At 32.0% G+C, this 21,039-nt stretch overlaps 1 protein-coding gene across 1 annotated transcript in view; it reads right to left on the bottom strand.

The window, feature by feature from the left end:
• Nucleotides 1-21,039, bottom strand: part of UNC13C (unc-13 homolog C) — a 493,476-nt gene that overhangs the window by 373,095 nt on the left and 99,342 nt on the right. The window contains exons 2-3 of the mRNA XM_076004387.1: nt 8,534-8,556; nt 7,893-7,957 (exon numbers count right to left, since the gene is read on the bottom strand). Coding sequence (XP_075860502.1) covers nt 7,893-7,957; nt 8,534-8,556 — 88 coding nt within the window. The remainder of the gene's footprint in view (nt 1-7,892; nt 7,958-8,533; nt 8,557-21,039) is intronic.

Genomic DNA, 21,039 nt, shown 5'->3' with positions numbered 1-21,039 from the left:
CAAAATGAAGTAAAGGCAAATCTAAGACCTCAAAATCTGAAACTAGTAGAACAAAACATTGGGAAAATACTCCACTACATTGGTCTGGAAAAAGATATTTTGAGTTAAGATCTCAAAAGCACAGGCAACCAAAGCAAAAATAGACAAGTGGGATCATATCAAGACAAAAAGCCTCTGCACAGCAAAAGAAAGAATCAACAAAGTAAAGAGACAACCCACAGAATGAGAGAAAACATCTGCAAACTACCCATCTGACAAGGGCATAATAAGACAGAATAGACAAGAAATTCAAATAGCAGCAAAAAAAATGATAATCTGATACAAAAACAGGCAAAAAGAAGACATACAAATGACCAACGAGTACGTGGAAAAATGCTCAACATCACCAATCATGAGGAAAATACAAATCAAAACCACTATGAGATATCATCTACCAAGTTAGTATAGCTATTATCAAAAAGACAAAAAAAGAAAAATGCTGGGGAGAATGCAGAGAAAGGAAAATATTTGTCCACTATTGGTGGGAATGTAAATTAGTATAGCCATTATGGAAAACAATATAATTTTTTGTCAAAAAATTAAAAATAAAACTACCATTTGATCCAGCAATCCCAGTACTGGGTATACATCTAAAAGTAAGGAAATCAGTATATCAAAGATATATCTGCACTGTCATGTTCATGGCAATACTATTCACAATAGCCAAGATTTGGGAATTAACCTAAGTGTCCACCAATGGATGGATAAAGAAAACCTGGTATATATACATACACACGCATACCCCTCATACCACACAATGGGATATTATTCAGCCCTAAATAGGAAAGAAACCCCATTGCAGTGAAATGGATAAAAATGGAGGCAATTATGTTAAGTGAAATAAGCCAAGCACAGAATGACAAATAGCACGCGTTCTCACTCATATGTGAGAGCTAAGAAAGTGAATTATATGAAGACACAGAGTAGATTGATAGCTACCAGAGGCCAGGAAGAGTATGGGTGAGGTGGGGATGAAGAGATGTTGATTAATGGGTATAAACATACAGTTATATAGAAGAAATTTTGTTCAACAAATAGATAACTACAGTAAATAGTAATTTATTGTATATTTCAAAATGTCTAGTAGAGAATAATTCAAATATTCCCAGCACAAAGAAAAGGTTAATGTTTAAGATGATGGCTATGTCAATTACCCTGGTTTGATTACCATTTTTATATGAATGTATCAAAATATCACATGTACCTCAAAATATGTACATCTAGTATATATCAATAAAAAAGTCTATATAAAGGCAATTCCTGAAGCATTCCATTAAAAACCTCCCCAAGTACAATATCATTTATAGATTATCACACATTGGGTCCAGGCATTCAACCTGTTATTACTTCATGTAGGTTATTTTTTCTAGGAGATATTCTAAAATTATTTTGTAAATACCTTTCTGAAATGAAGATAGAAATGTATCTACAATATTTATTTGATACATCTATTCAGAAACCTTTTCAGACCAATACATAATTTCATGTTAAACTCAAAATATACATTCCTGTAATCCTAGCACTCTGGGAGGCTGAGGCGGCAGGATTGCTTAAGGTCAGGAGTTCAAGACCACCCTGAGCAAAAGGGAGACCCTTTCTCTACTAAAAATAGAAAAAATTAGCCAGGCATGGTGGCACATGCCTGTAGTCCCAGCTACAGGGGAGGCTGAGACAAGAGGATCACTGGAGCCCAGGAGTTTGAAGTTGCTGTAAGCTAGGCTGCCGCCATGGCACTCTAGCTGGAGTGACAAAATGAGACTTTGTTTCAAGAAAAAAGAAAAAAAAAAAGCCCTCAAAACATGATATAAATATAAAATACAATGCATAATAGAACTGATTCAAAAATTTATTTGCAAATTATATCAATTTGGCATAACAGTGAAACCATCAAGTCATGGGTTCAGGTAGACCTAGTTCAAATCTCAGCTCTGATATTTAGTCAACTGTTTGATCATAACCATGTTTATTGCCTTGAAGCCTCAGTTACCTTATCTGTACAATGTGAATAGTAATCATAATATTTACCTCAAGAAGTTACAAGGATTAAAGGAAGTAATGAATAAATAATGCTTAGATATGGGTCTGTTATATTGCAATGTTTAAAAAAGTATTAGTTATATCATTATAATAATTATGAATTTGAGAGATTATCTCATTAACATGCTTCTTTATATTTACCCTATTATATTTCAAACTGTAAATGCTAAGAAAGACTAAAAACAAGACCTTAATCTACTAGTTGTAGATTTAGAACTCATCATGTCTAAGAATTGAAGTACAGTTCTGGCAACAAGCTATTTAATATATAAGAAAGTATTGTGGATTAAATGAACTTGTTACTTTAAATAAGTAAGCAGTAATTACTTACAATGTTATAGAAGCAACTTATTTTGTCAGCAGTGATTATTTTACTGTTCTATTGCAATATTAAATAGTCTGCCAATAAGACTATGTTATCCACCTTCATCGAGTATGATGCTTATTTACTAAACGAGACCTAAAACATACTCTCTATATTCTTTAATGGGAAATATAAAGATTATCTTCAGTGCTCTTCTTTTTTTTCTAATAGTTTTTTTTTTTTTTAATATATGTTAGGTGTACTTAGGCATATGAATAACATTCTGGAAAGAATCAGCAGATTTAGGAGCCCTGATAATCCTTACAACTTCCCATCTCATTTAGTGGGGTTATTTTCAATGTTCTTTGCTAATAGCTGGTAATTTCCTAACACAAGTGATTATTCTGCTCAGTGTAACAGATGATATTCTCCACAGTGCTGAACTATTTTAAGTCACTGTTTTAAGACAGACTACTGGAATACTATGTTCATAATGGATGTGTAAGTGATCTTAATTCTTCCTACTCAAAGAATATCTTGAAGGCATTAGAACACTAAAGTTGATTATGTGTGTTGTATCGAAGATTTGTTAATTTCCTAATAAATTTAAGCCCGAGAGACTTAGGAGTCATAATTAAGGATCTGTTATAAAGAACTGAAAATGTAAAATAATATGTAAATGTTCCATGGCCAAACTGAACACAGGAAAGGCTTTAGAAAAATACTGTGCCTCAACGTAATATGTTTTTCTTCAACAGATACACTCTCCTTAAGTTTCTTTACTAGGAATTCTATTTTCCTGAGGCTGGATTGTCCCCAGTAACTGCTATAGTAAATGGGTCCTCCTTTGATGCTCAAAGCCAGAAGAGAATAAGACTAGCACTGGCTTGAGATGTATTTGTGGCTTTTTGATGTAGACCCTGGAGAAAAAAAAAAAAGAAATCTTGAATGGGAGACACAAGGGTGAGAAGAAAGAAGTAGCACTGTGCTTAAGCTTATGTTGGTGGCCTTAGTTTTTTAAAGTGAGAAAAGACTGGCCTCAGGAATTGGGTGTCTGATACAATTTATTTCACTAAAATGAGATGGACTTACCAAAATACTAGTCTCTTAAAAGTACCTGATTTGGGAGAATTTTAAAGTATGTCTCAAATGCTAGGAGGTAGAGTTAGTGGCTCACAGAGGGCAGAGAAAGGTAAATTTCTTGTTGAGTCTGATTTGATTGACCATCATCTAAAGATGAAAGGGAAACAGGCCCTTTCTGAGGAGCCAACCAGCGCTGTGCATATCAGGAAGGGAAGCATCCAGTGCCAGGGACTGGCTAAAGGAAAGCTGTCAGAGTGGATGACAGCTGTGATTTCCTTCCCTGAAGTGGAGCCACTGTCTGCATCTTCGGTCAATATGGATGTGGGGTCATATGAATCCTCTGGATCTAAAATATAAACCTATCTTCCTTAAGAATAAAATATGACTTTTATATAATGAGTAAAATTTGAATTTGCCCTTGCTTGCAACCCAGAATTACCCTGAGCTTTTACATTCTTAAATACCATTAATAATGGAAGTAAAAATACAATCTGGGGGGAAGAATTTTCTATCATATGCCTCTTAAGCACACAAGATGGCCTCTAGTACATTAGATATCAGGTTTCTTGGATATGTGTAAAGACACAGGGATATATTCTCTAATATTACCAGAGAATGAGTGGGGGAGTTTTATACAATATAATTGGATCGACTGTGGGTAATATTCAAGTGTCCTTTCTAGATTTACGGTCTATTACTAAGCAAGAAAGAATCTTAACCCTTTGCACTCAGATGTCGAGTGTGACTCGACACGATTAGCAAAAATTACAGAGATTAAAATTGCTCTTTGAATGTATCAATAATATGAAATATAAAAAAATCCAAATAAATAAGTTTGTATGAAAAGAAACTCCAGTTTTTTATTCTACTGCCGCGCCTTGTAAAATCTGGGGTATTTAAAAAATTAAATCTCCAGTAGAATAAAGGAATCGAGAAAAAAGCAAGCGAGTACAAAGGGTTAAGCTACAAACTCAGGCCAGAAAATGAGCTGATGAAAAAGGTGCCAATCTATAAATTGGTGAACGATGAGCTATTAGTAGCTTGAGTATGACAGTTCCATTTTCTTAATTCTTTGAACTAGTTTCATGAATTTTTGCCACTATCTATTTGGGAAAAGATATGCCTAAAAGGAATTATTGATAATCTACCCCAAGAAAACTATGGTATTTATAAGACTGATTTAGATTATAGATAACAAATTTTACCTTAATTTCACAGATACCATGCCAAAATGTATTGCCCAGTAAAAGGGTCCATGGTTGTAGTGATGTTTCATCAATCCACACACTGAAGTAGGCAGGCTAATGCCCAGTTTCTGTGGCTGATATCAAAATGTACTCTGATGATCCCATGTCTTTCTAAATAGAGACGATTGCAAGTGCTCCTGAGAAATCTCCATCAGAGCCTAGTGAAGCATTCAGCTGACCTTGAACTAAAGAGATCTGGTAGGCCAAAATGAGACAGGCAGTATTCTTGGCCATAGAAAGTGAATGGCTCAGCAACTCATTCTTGTTCCATGGGTTTTAGAAAGTTGGTGGCCTTATTGCTTTCATTTTCTTAATTAAGAGAGTGTCTGGTTGTTCCACCTGCAATGGTTTAAGCAAGTTGACTTCCTTTAAGCTCCTTAAGACCTTAAAATCCAGTTGCAGGATAAGAATCTTGTTAAATTCATATAACTTAAGAAACTAATATTAATATATACTATAGGAATGATGCAAACAAGTAGGAACCCAGAAAAGGTTCTTCTTACTTCTGCTGTTTCTCCATTTTATCTTTGACACATTTCCCTCCAATAAACCTCTGGTACTTCTAATTCTGTCTTGGTACGTGCTTTATATGTGACTCTTAACTTACATATATTGCAAAAGTGATCAAAATCTTATAAAAGTACTAAAAGGTGTAAAATGCAAAATTTGTTGATTTCACCAAAATATGCATCCTTCCAGGTTTTTCCCTTTTCCATTTATTTATTTTTTTCTGTTCACCTTCTCTCTCTCCCTCTCCCAATTCCTTTCCCAGAGCCCATGTGAAGTTTTATTGTGACAAAAGGGAAAAAGAGAATAAAGTTTGGCATGTATTTTCAAGAAACACTTACAGGAAATGTACAGACAGCTGAGCAGCAATTAGAAAGCAGAATCGTTAATTCCATTATCTGGTTTCAGTGTGTATAGATTATTCTTTCATTGACACTTGAGAAGGGGGAGGAGCAGGGTGAATGTGGTTTGGCTTTGCACTGATCAGGGATGATGAAGGCAGAAAAGTGAAGAATATCGTAGCATTGTCATGAAACAGCAGTGACTTCCTATTTTGAAAGTCTCCTCCAGTCTCAGTTTTTCAGGATAATAGAAGTTGTGAGATGAGAGGAATTATAGTACTATTAATATTTCATTTTATTTAAAAGGATATTTAAAAATATTTGTAGGAAAAGTAAAATAAGCAAATCCTTCTGAAAGAGCTTGTGATTGAAAGTTTATATTTAAATATACCCGTCAGGTTCTTCAAGAGGAAATCAGCAGTCAGACAATGACAAATCCTCTTGTTCACTGAAAATTATCACCCCTTCCCATAATATCATAATTCCGAAATCCCCTGGAAAGTCCCTTGAAAGAGGCAGTTTCAGAAAAAATAACAATATTAAAAGTATCTATTCAAAAGACCAAGATGGCCTATTTTAGCTAGACATTTACACTGCATGCATTTAACAAAAACACAGATATAGATTAACTCTGATGCTTTGACGATGATAAAAGTCCATATTCGGACATGAGTCAGGAAATCAAATTATTACAAAGTGATGAATTCTGTAGGTGATGAGAAATTGCAGAGTCGGTAAGATCATAAACTAAAATAAACCTCCAGGCTCATGACACTATTTTATAATATTTTTTCATAATTAAATTAGAATGCAACTTAATTATTGACTAAGGTAACCATTTTATTTAATTGGCCAAGTTATTATTTTTAGTGAGCTTAAAGACACAATATGTGTGGGTTAGTGGAGAGAGAGCAGTCTATTTATTACCTGAATTTTTATCGATATGTCATCGACAGCTTTTATCACAGCTGGTTTTTGTAACTTATTTAAATTATTGTGACATTAGAATAGGAATGTGAGTAATTCTTCACATATTTATTTTAAGCACATCAAATTTATAGATGTAATAGATATAACATATTAATCACTTGGGAAAATAAAAATAAAAATGATTCATATATATTATTTTGCAGGAGCTTCAAATTTGAAAAAAGTAACATGGATGGGTTTAACTCTCAAAGAATGAGAGTATTATAAAACAGAACTGTGAAACTTTTCACCTACAAATAACTAAATATACATCTAAATTTTGCTTCTATTTATATTGTACATAAATGTAAATTTCAAAACTTATAAAACATCTAGTATATATTTATATGCATATGGAGATACATAGATATAAACTATACATAAAGTTTGTTCCACAAATTACACTTTAAAACTCTATTACTATATGTTCACTACTGTATTATTTACAATGACACAGAAATAATTTTGAAAATTCACTAATGAAGAATGAACAAATAAACATTACATAAATGTTTTAATATTTACATCATTCAAAAATAATGAATTGGAAAGTTTTGCAAGGCATATTATTAAATGGAAGAAAAGAGAAAAAGAAAAAAGCAAGTTGTAGAGGCAATATGGCATTATGAATAAGATCATAGACTTTAGAATTATACTGAGCTTGAATACTGACTTTGCCACTTATTAGCTGTATCAAGGAAAATATTTTCAAGTACTTTGTACATTGTTTCCTCTTTTGTAAAATGAGGATCAAAATAGTACTTACCTCATAAGGCCACTGTAAGGATTAAATGAGTCATTATATATGAAATAATTATAATAGTACCAGGTAAAAAGTCAGCATTAAACTAGTTCTTATTTATTCAGGTATAGAATGACCTAATTTATGTTAAAATGCACAGAGATCACAATGCAAAATTATTTATTTTATATGAACATAGATATGTATGTAAGCACAGAGAAAAAGGCCTATGAATCTTCATGCCCAAGTGATACCAGTTTGTAACTTTTACCATGAAAGAGGATGCTTCTTATTTGAATATTTTCCATGGAGAATAAAGTTTACGCCTTATTTTTGTGATTAAATTTTAAATACTTTGATAAATCCATCAAATGCAATAGTATGCAACTAGAAAAATAATGGTACAAATTATATTCAATAAGTTATTGACATAAAAAAAGTTCATGCACAAATCATTAAGTGTAAATAAGCAGATCAAAAGATATTGTGAAAAAGGAAAGCAACAGTGAGGCTAGCTAATTAAACCATCATGCAACATCCTGCATTCAAAATGAGTATGTTGCAAGCACAGCCAAATATAATCAAGGAATAAAATGAATTAGAAAGTTTATGGATGTACTTACCCACCACACACCTGGAGTGCAGCGAATTTGGAAGCATCCAAACCATTGCCACTTACTATCCGAGCCTTAAATGAAGAATGAGAAAAAACAAAGCAAACAGGTTTTTAGCATACTACAGCTGTACGTACGTGAGTTTGGGACATGGGTCAACTGCACTACACACGTAACACCTAGTATGACAGATGCTAAGCAGGGTCAGCTCCAAGTCAAAGCTACTGTGTTTTTGTGAGTGGAAGTTTTGAAATTAGCTGTCAGCATTTAAACAAAAGCACTGGCAGAGTCCAGGAAAATATATCATATTCCAAATACTATTTGCCCTTAAAACTTGACATGTGCAGTGAAGATCATGAATCCGTCAGGAAGGTCATGATTAGCCAGACTTAAGAACAGATGCTGTGTTTGACCGTAGCAGACCCCCAGGTTGGCAAGTGTAAGCTAAAGTAAGCGCAGCTGGCAAGGTGTGACCTCTTCATAAACGCAACATACCAGGAGCACACTTAAAGGACAACCAAAGAATGGAAAGCTGGGATAGCATGCACATTTCACAACTAAAATAGAGGAACCAAAACAGGTCTAATATGTCACAAACATATACAAAAGACAAGATCCCTCAGGAGGGAAGAAAAAGCATGATTTAAAACCTTTTCATCCACAGAACTGCTATCTGAAAGAGAATCAGGAAAAGAAGGGATAAATGTTAGATGGAGTGCTTTTTCAAAAAAGTCATTTAAACATATACATGAACAAAGTGTTAATATGTTACATTGTTTAAAATCATAAATAGAGTTTCAAGGCTGAACCCCAAGGGAACAGGGATAGTTGGTTCTCATAATTTAAAGAGCTGGAAAATGTAACAGAATGCTTGAAAAGTATAATAGAATGATTATGGGATTTAATGAAAGACAGCATGTCATATTAAGAAAAGAATACATTGAAGAACTGGAAGTCTTGGGCCCAGGTTAGGGCTCTGCCACTGACTAAACACACTGGGCAAACAAATTCTTTAGAGCCTCAGTCCCCAACCCTCGGGCTATGGACTGGTACTGGTCCATGGCCTGTTAGGAAGTGGGGTACACAGCAGCATTTCAGTGGCAGGTGAGCAAATGAGCAAAGCTTCATCTGTGTTTACAGTCCCTGTCTCCCATCATCCCCAGAAGGGACTCTCTAGTTGCAGAAAACAAGCTGAGGGCTCTCACTGATTCTGCATTATGAGGAGTTGTATAATTATTTCAATATATATTACAATATAATAATAGAAATAAAGTGCATGGTAAATGTAATGCACTTGAATCATCTGAAAATCCCCACCCCACCTCTGGAATGCAGAAAAATTGTCTTCCATGAATCCCGTCCCTGGTGCCAAAAGGGTTGAGGACTGCTGCATCTAGGTCCACTTTAAAATAAGGTCACAAGTACTTTGCCTAATTGCCTCACAACATTATTGAGAGGATCAATTAAGATCAATATTTGTGAAAGTAAACTTCAGGTGACTATATAATTAAATTCATATTATTAAGGCATTATTTATTTATGGATACTCATATCACAGAACTTGAGAGATAAAAAATTAATTAAATTGATGTCATCTTACAAGTAAAAAAACTAATGCCTAAAGGGGTTAGGTGACTTGATTAAGATGAGAAAGCTAGTAAATGGCAGAAATGGTACACAAATCCAAGGCTCCTGATCTCCCACCTGGTGTTCTTTAGACCCAATGTTTCAGGTGAGCTGAACAAAATAATGAACGGTGGTTGGTCAAAACTTCAAATGCAATTTCAGATAAATCATAGGGTCAACAATTTTCAGTCCTTACTGCTCATGGACCCAAGTAGAATAGACTACTGAGTTTATTTGTTTGTTTGTTTGTTTGTTTGTTTTTTAAACTCAGGTCTAAATCTGCCAGGGTCATAGGACATGATCTATTACTACTTTACACAGTACTATTGCTCTTATACTTATTAATATAGCTTTGCTAATTAGCATAAAGCTGGAGAAACTTCTCTATGAATATGTTGGCAGAATGCTAGAGCTGGAGTGATCTTGAAATTAATTTAGTCCAAACTCCTTATTTATATAGATGAGCCCCAGAAAGATAAAGATTTGCCCAAGGTCATGTAGCTCAATGATGACCTTTACTGATAAAATCTGAAATGTATTGGTTTTCTTGACTTAACAAGTATTGATTGCTTAATTACCATAACTAACTATTTTTGTGCAGATTTTACAATATCTCAGGCTTATCTTCAAATATAAAACAGGACACAGTACGTTGTAAAGTAATAAAAGACAAATTTATGGCCATAAATATTTTAAAATACTATATAAAATATAGAAAATAAAATTCAGCATTATTTCAGAATAATATACCATACCCAAGAAAATTTTAACCACATATGATTTAAATCATGGAATGACTAATTTAATATCTCAGTTGGTCAGAAGATACATATCTGTATAGGTGCCAAAAAGTCATTTGATGAAATTCTAAAACCTTCTAAATAATTTTTAAAAACTCTTTAAATAGGATTGAAATGGGTTTTCCTTAAGTTTGTGTTAAAAAATGTTATTTTAGGAGTCATCAGATTCTGTGTAAAATATTAGGGCATTGCAATAATCATTAAAAGAAAAACAAAACTGATCAGAAATGTCATTTTAATTTATTTCTGGAAATTCTGGCCAATATATTTTTTAAAAACTTATAACTTTGACTCAAACTGTACAAAAGCAAATTATGTAACCAAAGCGTATATACTCCTGTAAAATTCTGAAATAAAAAAAAAATATAAATATTAGAAGGCAAGATAAAAAGTTGTTAGTATTTTTAAGAATTATAACTTTATATCTAGGAAGAAAAACAAAATAAAATCATCTGGAAAACTGTTAAGGTAACTAAAATACTTAAAGAATCTATATATTCAAACCATAAACAAAATAATAATGTTATTTCCTATACACTAGCCATAACTAGTTGGAAAACAATGAACAGAGATCTCATTTCAAATATCTAACACTTTGAATGAGTAATTTGTTTTCATTGACTCCCATTAATATCTATCTTCCATCTAAACCATTCTACTAAATGAATGCAAGCTTACCAGTCATCAGTTACTTTTCAACTACTAAATCTGGTAATACATTGACTCATTCAATGTTTCATTCATTCGCTCATTCATTTATTGAATACATATTTATTAATTATCAGTGAAGCTTTTTTGTTCACTTTGACTCCTTTTTCTCCCTGCTATATTCTATACTGAAACGTTTCTAGATATAGATATGATTATGCCAGTCTTAAAACCCACCAATGATACACAAAGCCATGTTGAAAGAACATCAAATCCATGCCTACTGCAGTCGCATGACTCATCATTTCTCATTCACATCCTAAGCTTCAGTCACAATTATATTCTCAAAGTTCCATTTCTGTGCCAAGCTCTTTGAAATCTATGTGACTTTGCATTTGCTGTTCCCTTTCTCTAAAACAACTTTTTCCCTTCCTCATCTAATTGCCTGTCATCCTCCAAAACTCAGTCAAAGTAAAACCCTCTCTCCTGGACCTGGGTTTAAGTGTCCTGTGCATTCCTCTTTGCTAATGCATATCCTTTCCCAGTTTCCTCATCTGTAATCCTCCCCATATTGGAGCTCCTTAATGGTAGTCTGATTTTTAAAGTTCTTTTTCCTAGCTTCTACCACATTCCTGAAATATAGCAGATGACCAATAAATGTTTCTGAATATTAAACGAACAACTTTAATAAGCTATATCAGCTTCTGGAAGTATCTAAAAATCTGAAGAAAGGAAAATATTATTTCATTTTCCTATATAGGGAGAATGGATTATAATCTAACAAATTCAGATTTAACAGTCAAGATCCCAGTGGTAGGTTGTTGTAACTTCAAATCATCCTAATTTTAAGTGTAACTGGGTTAATAAACAAGTGAAAATATCTAAGACTTTTAAAAATTAACATTATGAGAACAAAAAAATACTAAAAATCTATAACATCTAAATGGTATAACAGATTAAAAATACAAAATAATAGACTAAAATATTAGTCTGGCAAAATAATAGACTAAAAGATTAATGAAATGAAATATAACTAAGACACTATCATACTTAAGAACTCAATGACTAAGAAAGGAAACACTTTTATAAAAGATAGAGAAGCACTGGTCAGAAAATGGCCCTTACACAATTAGTTATATATCTGTAATATTCAATAGTATCTGTAATATTCAACTGTATCCTCATTTCATTCATATGCCACCAAGTTCCATATGTATTAAAGAACATAAAATTAGTAAAATAAAAAAAAAACTAAAAAGAGAAAGAAGTATTTATTAAACCTATTTTATAATTAACCTCATTTTATAAGCCAGGTTTATAAAATGAGAATGGATGTTCAAATTTAGAAATAACAGACAATTCACAAATTAGAATGCAGTAATGGTAAATAAGCATGAAAAAATTATTCACTTTATTAAAACTATGCCTAACTATGATTACAAAATTAGCGAAGATTAAATATGTTAATTTTAATAAAAGTAATCCCCAAGGCTGTTGAGAATATCATGAATCAAACACCATCATGCATAGTTGATGAGAGTAAAATTATAATAACAGTTTCAGAAACTTTCAGTGATGTCTATCAATAAAATGTTTTGATAAGAAATTTCCATTTTTGGAAATCAATGCTAAGAAAGTTATTTTTGTTATGGGTTGAATTGTGTACCCTCCCTCAAATTTATATGTTACACTCCTAATCTCTAGTACCTCAGAAGGTGGCCTTATTGTAAAATTGGGATCTCTGTAGATTCAATTAATTAAAATGAGGTTATCCTAGAGCAGAATGGGCTCCTAGTTCAATGTGACTAGTGTTCTTATACAAAGGAGAAATTTACAGATAGATGCACACACAAGCAGTACATCATGTAAAGACTGGAGTTAGGCTGCCCCAAGCCAAGCAAACTGTCAGAAACTTGGAGAGAGGCCTAGGCAGATCCTTCCCTAATACTGTCAGAGGAAGTATGGCCCTGCCAACATGTTGAACTTAAACTTCTAGACTCCAGAACTCTAAAACAATGTCTGTTGTTCTAAACCACTCAGTTTGTGATACTGTGTTATGGCAGCCCTAGTAAACTAACATAATTTTAAATACTGAAAAAAGTTTATGTGTGAGGATCAGCATTGCTTCATTATTTATCAGAAAAAGATTAGGAAAACATACCTAATAAAGTCTAGACATTACAGGATGAAAATTTTATTCTATGACCTTAATGCATAACTTATGACCATGAAAATCAATTCATGTAAAGATTAAGTGAAAATATAACAAATTTTTATAGCTTATGAAATAAAAATTAGAAAATAACATGTTTATAATAATAACTATGAAAAACAAGAATATTTATACATAGAAAAAGCCTTGAAAAGAACATCACCAAAATGTTAACAGTTGTTCAACCTCAATAGATTAAAATATTTTTTCTACTTTCTGTATACTCTTTGTATTTGTATACTCTGTATACTCTTTGCATTTTCCAAGGTTCTTTTATTTAATAACCATCTTTTTAATTTAAAAATGACTCAATATTTTATACGATGGCATAAAAATACATATTCCTCTCAAGTGCACATGGAAAAACCTCCAGTGTAGATTACACTGAATCACAAAACTAAGCTTAACAAAGTTCAAGACTGAAATCATATTGAGAATCTTTTCTAAGTATAGCATGTGAAACTAAAAATCAATAAAAAGATGAATTTTAGAAAATTCACAAATAGATGGAAATTAACACACGCCTGAACAACCAATGAGTAAAAGAAGAAATCAAAAGAGAAATAAAAAAGTATTTAGAGACAAATAAAAATGGAAACACAACATACCAAAACTTAAGGGATACAGCAAAAGCAATTCTAATAAGGAAATACATAGCAATAAAAGTATACATTAAGAAAAAAAATCTCAAACAACCTAAATTTGTACCTCAAGAACTATAAAAAGATCAAATTAAGCTAAAAGTTAGCAGAAGAAAGGAAATAATAAAGATTAGAGCAGAAATAAATTAAATAGAGACTACAAAGACAATGGAAGAGATAGATGAACAAGTTGTTTTTTTAAATATAAATAAAATAGACAAAGCTTTGGCTAGACTAATCAAGAAAAAAAAGACTCAAATAAAATTATGAAAGAAATAGAAAACATTATAACAGATACCACAAAAATACAAAAGATCATAAAGACCATTATGAGCAATTATACAACAACAAATTGGATAACGTAGAAGAAATGGATAAATTACTAGAAACATATAACCTACCAAGATGGAAACATGAAAAAATAGAAAATCAGAATAGATCAATAATATGTAAGGAGATTAAAGAAGTACTGAAAAACCTCCCAACAAAGAAAAGTCCAAGGCAGATGGCTTCATAGGTGAATTCTAGCAAGAATTTAAAGAAGTAGATTCAGTATTACTCAAATGCTCCAAAAAATGTGAAGAGGAGGGAATACTACCACCTCCTTTTATAAAACCAGAATTACACTTACATCAAAGCCAGGCAAGGATACTACAAGAGATGAAAATTACAGGTCAATATTCCGGATAAACACATATACAAAAAATCCTCAACCAAATACTAGCAAACTAAATTCAACAGCACATTAAAAGGATTACATACCATATCAATTGGGATTTATCCCTGGGATGCAAGGATGATTCAACATATGCAAATCAATAAATGTGATAAACCACATTAACAGAATGAACAAAAAAACATATATAATCATCTCAATAGGTGTGGAAGGAGCATTTAACAAAATTAAACATCCTGTCACAATAAAAACTCTTCACAAATTAGGTACAGAGGGAATATACCTCAACATAATAAAAGTTATATACAATAAGTCCACAGCTAACATCATACTCAACAGTGAAAAGCTGAAAGAGAATGAGAAAACTGTGGCCATTTTCACTACATCTATCCAACATAGTACCAGAAGTTCTAGCCAGAGGAATCTGGCCATTTTCACTACGTCTATCCAACATAGTACTGGAAGTTCCAGCCAGAGGAATCAGATAAGAAAACAAAAATGCATCTAAATTTGAAAGCAAGAGATTAATTGTTTCTGTTTGCAGGTAACATAGTCTTGTATATAGAAAACCATAATGACTCCATCAAAACCTATTAAAACTAATTTAAAAATTCAGTAAAATGGCAGATATACATACAAATCAATATACAAAAACTAGTAGTGTTTTATTGCTTCTCAGCCTTTTGGCTAAGACCAAGTATAAATATTAGTAGTATTTCTATACACCAACAATTTTTTTTTGAAAAAGAAATAAAGAAAACATTCCTATTTATAATAGCACCAAAAATAGTTACATATAAATCTAAGCAAGGAGACGAAAGATCTGTACACTGAAAACTGTAATGATACACTAAAAACTACAATACACTGTTGAAAAGAAACTGAGGAAAGACACAAAAAATGGGAAAATATCCCTGTATTGATGGATTGGAAAAATTTGCTTCGTTCAAACGCCAAATTAATCTACAGATTCAATGCAACCATTATCAAAAATTTCAAAGGCATTTTTTCACAGAAATATTAATTTTAAAAAGTTCTAAAGTTCATATAGAACCACAAAAGTTCCCAAATAGCCAAAGTAATCTTGATTTAAAAAAAAGAACAAAGCTGGAGGCATCGCACATCCTCATTTCCAAAAATATTACAAGGGTATCATAATCAAAATAAGATGGTATCAGCATAAAATCAGACACATAGACCAATGCAATAGAAAGGAGAGCCAAGAAATAAACCTACACACATATGGTCAACTAATCTTTGATAAGAGTATCAAAAATATACAATGAAGAGAGAAAATCTATTCAAAAATATTATTGGAATAACTGTATATCCACATACAAAAGAATAAAATTGGACCTTTACTTTATGCTGTATACAAAAATTAACTCAAAATGTATTAAAGATTTAAATGTAAGACCTGAAACCATAAAACCCCAAGAGAAAATTTAGGGAAAAAGACACATGGTCATAGCAATTTTTTTTCTTTTTTTTGGATATTGACAACAAAACCACAGGCAATGAAAGCAAAAATAAACAAGTGAAAAGGACTATCTCAAATTAAAAAAATCATTGCCATGATCAGTTTTCCTTCACATATAAGTAAAATAAGAAGGTTTGATGAGCATCTACACTTCTAGCTCTAAATTCTGTAATTTCATTTTGGTATATGTAGTGAATTTTTGCTATAATAAGAAATATTTATTCACTGGTTACCTCTAAAAATAAATACTTAAAATTAATACCTGATAATCAATGTAAAGTTTTCTAAGATAAAACTAAAAAAAGTTGTGTTTCCTCTCCTGATATTTTACCCCTATTATAGTATGATTTTTGAAGGAAATTTGAATGGAAGAGATCTCTAAGTTCATAAATAACTTTGAGTTCTATCCCATCTAGCTTAGGAATTCCCTTAAACTTATTTGTTCTGAAGACCTGCAGTGATAAGACAGTATAAATTCCCCACTGATGATAATATATTGTTCACTATCTTATTTGAAAATAGTTTGCTTTATTTGCCACCATATCAAAAGAGATATGAGCTTTAAAACATGTGTAGTATGTCTGAAAGTCATCATATGGGAGCTGAAACAGTGAAAGAAAAGCCATTAAAGTAATCAGAGCATTGTTGAAATGCCATTAGCCTTCATAGAGTACCTAGTGCTTGCTAGAATGTCTGCAAAAAACTTTATCTGCTCTTTTATTGAATTCTTTTAACTATCTTGTGAGGTATCAAAAATCACTGCATGCTTCCATGGCAGAAGAAACACTTGGGCATGGTGCGTACATCAAGCATAATTACGGATGCAATTGGATAGGTGCTGAGTCAAAGATTAAGGCTAATTTAACTCATATCTCATACACCATTGATTGTTCACTTATAGTCTTGAGTATAACCTGGAAAAATTGAGTTACAATGACAATACAATATAAGAATCTATGAAATATATGAACAAAGTGACATAGGAGTGCAGAGAAGATCCCTTAACTTCAGCCAAAGAGAACATTGGGTTTGGAAAGGACTCATGGTGGGACATGATTTATGAGTGGGTTTTGTCAGATGTGTGAAGGTATTCTTTGCAGAGGGAAGAGGATTTGAAAAGGCATTGAAGCTTGAAAGAGTGTCGTGTTAGAAACTAAAACAAGGGAGCTCAACAGGAAAGAATTACCAGAAATGAAAGGTAGATTAATAGGGCTCATAACATGAAAGTCCTTGTGTGTTCTATAGCAGGCTCCCATATCCATAGGATATACATTCTAAAACAACCTCCAGTGGATGCCTGAAACCTAGGATAGTACTAAACCCTAGAAATACCATGTGTTTTTGATCTGATAACTGAGATGGCTACTAAATGACTAATGATGGGTAGTATACACAGCACAGATATGCTGGACAAAGAGATGATTCATGTCCCAGGCAGGACAAAGCGAGATGCATGAGATTTCATCACACTACTCCGGAGGACACACAATTTAAAACACATGAAATGTTTATTTCTGGAATTTTCCATATTTTCAGACTGCAGTTAACGATGGGTAACTGAAATTGCAGAAAGCAAAACCACAGACAGGGGATGGAGGGACTACTGTATTAAGCAATTTTAATCACATCCTATTTCCAGTGTGGAATCACAGACTAATTTCAAGTAAGAGAATGACATATAACATGGTCAGAATTTTATTTTCTGTTTTAAAAAATTCATTCCAGTCCTCTGGACAATAAGGCAGAATAAAATGATATGGTGGGATTCTGCTCTCTGGTCCACATATACAATAATTCTATATAAACACACAAGTGGTAGGCAACATAATTTTTACAACTTTGAAAAATATTTAAGCTCAAAATCAAACTTAATCTCCCAATTACCACAAAAGCAGCAGCAACTTAAAACCAATAGGAAGTGCAGTAAAAGCCAAAATTGCTCACAGGAGTCTTAAAACATTTCATTAATTCATAATTCATTTGTCACCCATCAAGTGCCCCCTAAATTCTAGGCATTGTACTAGAGAAGGTGAGACAATACTTGAAAAGCAAAGATAAATACTGCTATTCCTCATGCAACTTTTATATAAGTAAGCCCGCACAACAGAATCTGTACACAAGAAAAGCTAGAACTTTCTGGAGCTACCTGTATAAAACAGAAAGAATATAGTATAAATAAACTCATAAAATATAAATGCATAAGATAAGAATTATCTATGAAAATGGAGAAAAAACAAAGACATTTTCTACCCATCTTGGAATATGAATGGAAAGATTAACCTATGAGAAATAGGAAATTCAAGCCTCTACCACATCTAGGTGTGAGCTCAGAATTCACACCAGAACTGAAATATATTTATTCTTTTCACATAAAATACTATCAAAAATTAATGATGCACTTAGCCACAAAAGCAGCTTCAAAATATTCCATAAAAGTAATATCAAAAAGACCAATTAAATAAGAAAACAATAATGAATTCGTGATTTTAAAAACAAAAGCAAAAATTTTGAAAACCTGTGTTTAGAAACTTATAAATATGCCCTAATATGATTTACAGTGAAAAACCACAGTGGGAATGATAAAATATTTATAGCTAAATTAAAATTAAGTGTACACAAACACATCATATGCATACATATGCCTGTGGAATAAATTTAATGTAATGGAAGGTTATAATCTTAAAAATATGTTTTAAATATGATAAAAATTAAAACAGATGAGGTAAAAATGCAACACAAGAAGCTAAACACAAGAACCATAGTATAAACCCAAAGAAAATAAAAAAGTAGTAAAGAAAAGAAAGAAAATAATGAGGTAAAATGGTGATACGGGAAATAGATATGAACAAAAACATTTTATAAAAAGTATAACAAAAGCATAAAACTTTTGCAAGACTAATTCAGACAGAAGTTACATATAAATATTATTATATAAATGGATATTATTAAAGATACAGTGAAGATTTTTAAAAATTCTAAGTGTATGCTATGGAATCTTTATGCCAATTGATGCTACAACTTAAAAAAATGGGTAATTTTCATTATCCATTACTAAAGATAATTATATTACTAAAATATTAATGCAAATTTTTTAAAAGATACCAAAATTTACTCAAAAATAGAAAAACTAAACAAACCAGTAATTGTTAAAGAAATTGAATCAGTAGGAAAATCTCAAGAAAGAATATTAAGTCATTTTAAAGATAAGTTTTATGAAATTAATAATTGAGAGTCAGGACTTTCTCTGCTTTTCAACAGTAATGAGGTCACCCTCATGATGTCAGTGGGGGTGTGTCATAAATATAACAATAAATAGAACCAACCATAGAAAAAAAAATAACCAAACAGTAATCAAATAACAACATGGCAGGAGTAAATCCTTACCTATAAATAATAACATTGAATGTAAATGGACTAAACTTTTCAATCAAAAGGCACAGAGTGGCTAAATGGAGAAAAAATAAGAGCTTACTATACCTATTCTGCAACAAACCCACTTCACCTATAGACTCAAAATAAAGGGATGGGAAAAGATATTCCATGCATATGGAAACCAAAAAAGAGCGTAAGTAGCTATACTTCCATCAGATAAAATATATTTCAAGACAAAAACTGTAAAAAGAGACAGAGGTCATTATATAATGATAAAGGGTCAATTCAGCAAGAGGACATAGCATTTTAAATATATATCAACCCCAAACTGGAGCACCCAGATACATAAAGCAAATATTATCAGAGCTAAAGAGAGAGATAGACCTCAGTACAATAACTGTCAGAGACCTCAACTCTCCACTTTCATCATTGGACAGATCATCCAGAGATAATTGACAAAGAAACACTGGACTAAATCTGCACTATGTATCAAATGGACCTAATAGATATTTACAGAACATTTTATCCAACAGCTGCAAAATACACATTTTTCTCCTCAGCTCATGGATCATTCTCAAGGATAGACCATATGTTTGGACACAAAACAAATCTTAAAGTTTGAAAAAAATTAAAAGCACACCAAGTATTTTTTTTCTGACAATGGAATAAAACTAGAAATCAATAACAAGAGGAACATTAAAAATATGCAAACACATGGAAATTTAAAAATATGCTCCCGAATGACCAGCAAGTCAATAAAGTAATTTAGAAGGAAGTTTAAAAAATTCTCAAAACAAATGAAAATGAAAATGTAACACATCAAAACCTAAGGGATACAGTAAAAGCAGTAATAAGAGGTAAGGTTATAGCAGTAAGTGTCTACATCAAAAAGTAGAAAAGTTTCAAATAAACAACCTAACTAGAAAAATAAGAGCAAACCAAATCAAAACTTAGAAGTAAATAAATAATAAAGATCAGAGCAGAAATAAATGAAATTGAAACAAAAAAAACAATAAAATGATTAACAAAAAAGTTGGTTTTTTTGAAAAGATAAACAAAATTGACATATCCTTAGCCAGACTAAAAAAAAGAGAGAAGACCAAATAACATCAGAGATGAAAAAAAGACATTACAACTGATACTTCAGAAATCCAAAGGATCAATAGAGACTTTTAATACTATGAGCAATGATATGTCAATAAACTGGAAAATCTAAAAGAAACTGATAAATTCCTAGACATGTACAACCTACCAAGAATGACCCAGGAAGAAACCTGAAACCTAAATAAACCATTAACAAGTAAAAAGATAGAAGCAGTAATAAAAAGTCTCCCATCAAAGAAAATTCTTGCCCAAGACCGGATGGCTTCATTGCTGAATTCTACCAAGATTCAAAGAGCTAATATTAATAGCAATCCTACTTAAACTATTCAAAAAATTGAGGAGGAGGGAATACTCCTAATCTCATTCCTAGGGAACACTCCTAATCTCAAGATTTCTATCACCCTGATACTAAAACCAAAGACACCACACAAAAAAAAGAGAACTCTAGGCCAGTATCTGATGAACGTAGGTGCAAAAATCCTCAACAAAATACTAGAAAACTAAATTAAACAACACATTAAAAAGATTATTCATCAAGATCAAGTGGGGTCATCCCTGGATACAAGACTGGCCACATGCAAATCAATCAATGTGATA

The sequence above is a fragment of the Microcebus murinus genome, chromosome 6 (genome assembly GCF_040939455.1).
Source record: "Microcebus murinus isolate Inina chromosome 6, M.murinus_Inina_mat1.0, whole genome shotgun sequence".
Lineage (NCBI taxonomy): Eukaryota > Metazoa > Chordata > Mammalia > Primates > Cheirogaleidae > Microcebus > Microcebus murinus.
Note: the sequence above shows the minus strand (reverse complement) of the source record. Positions and strands in the feature narration are given on the sequence as shown.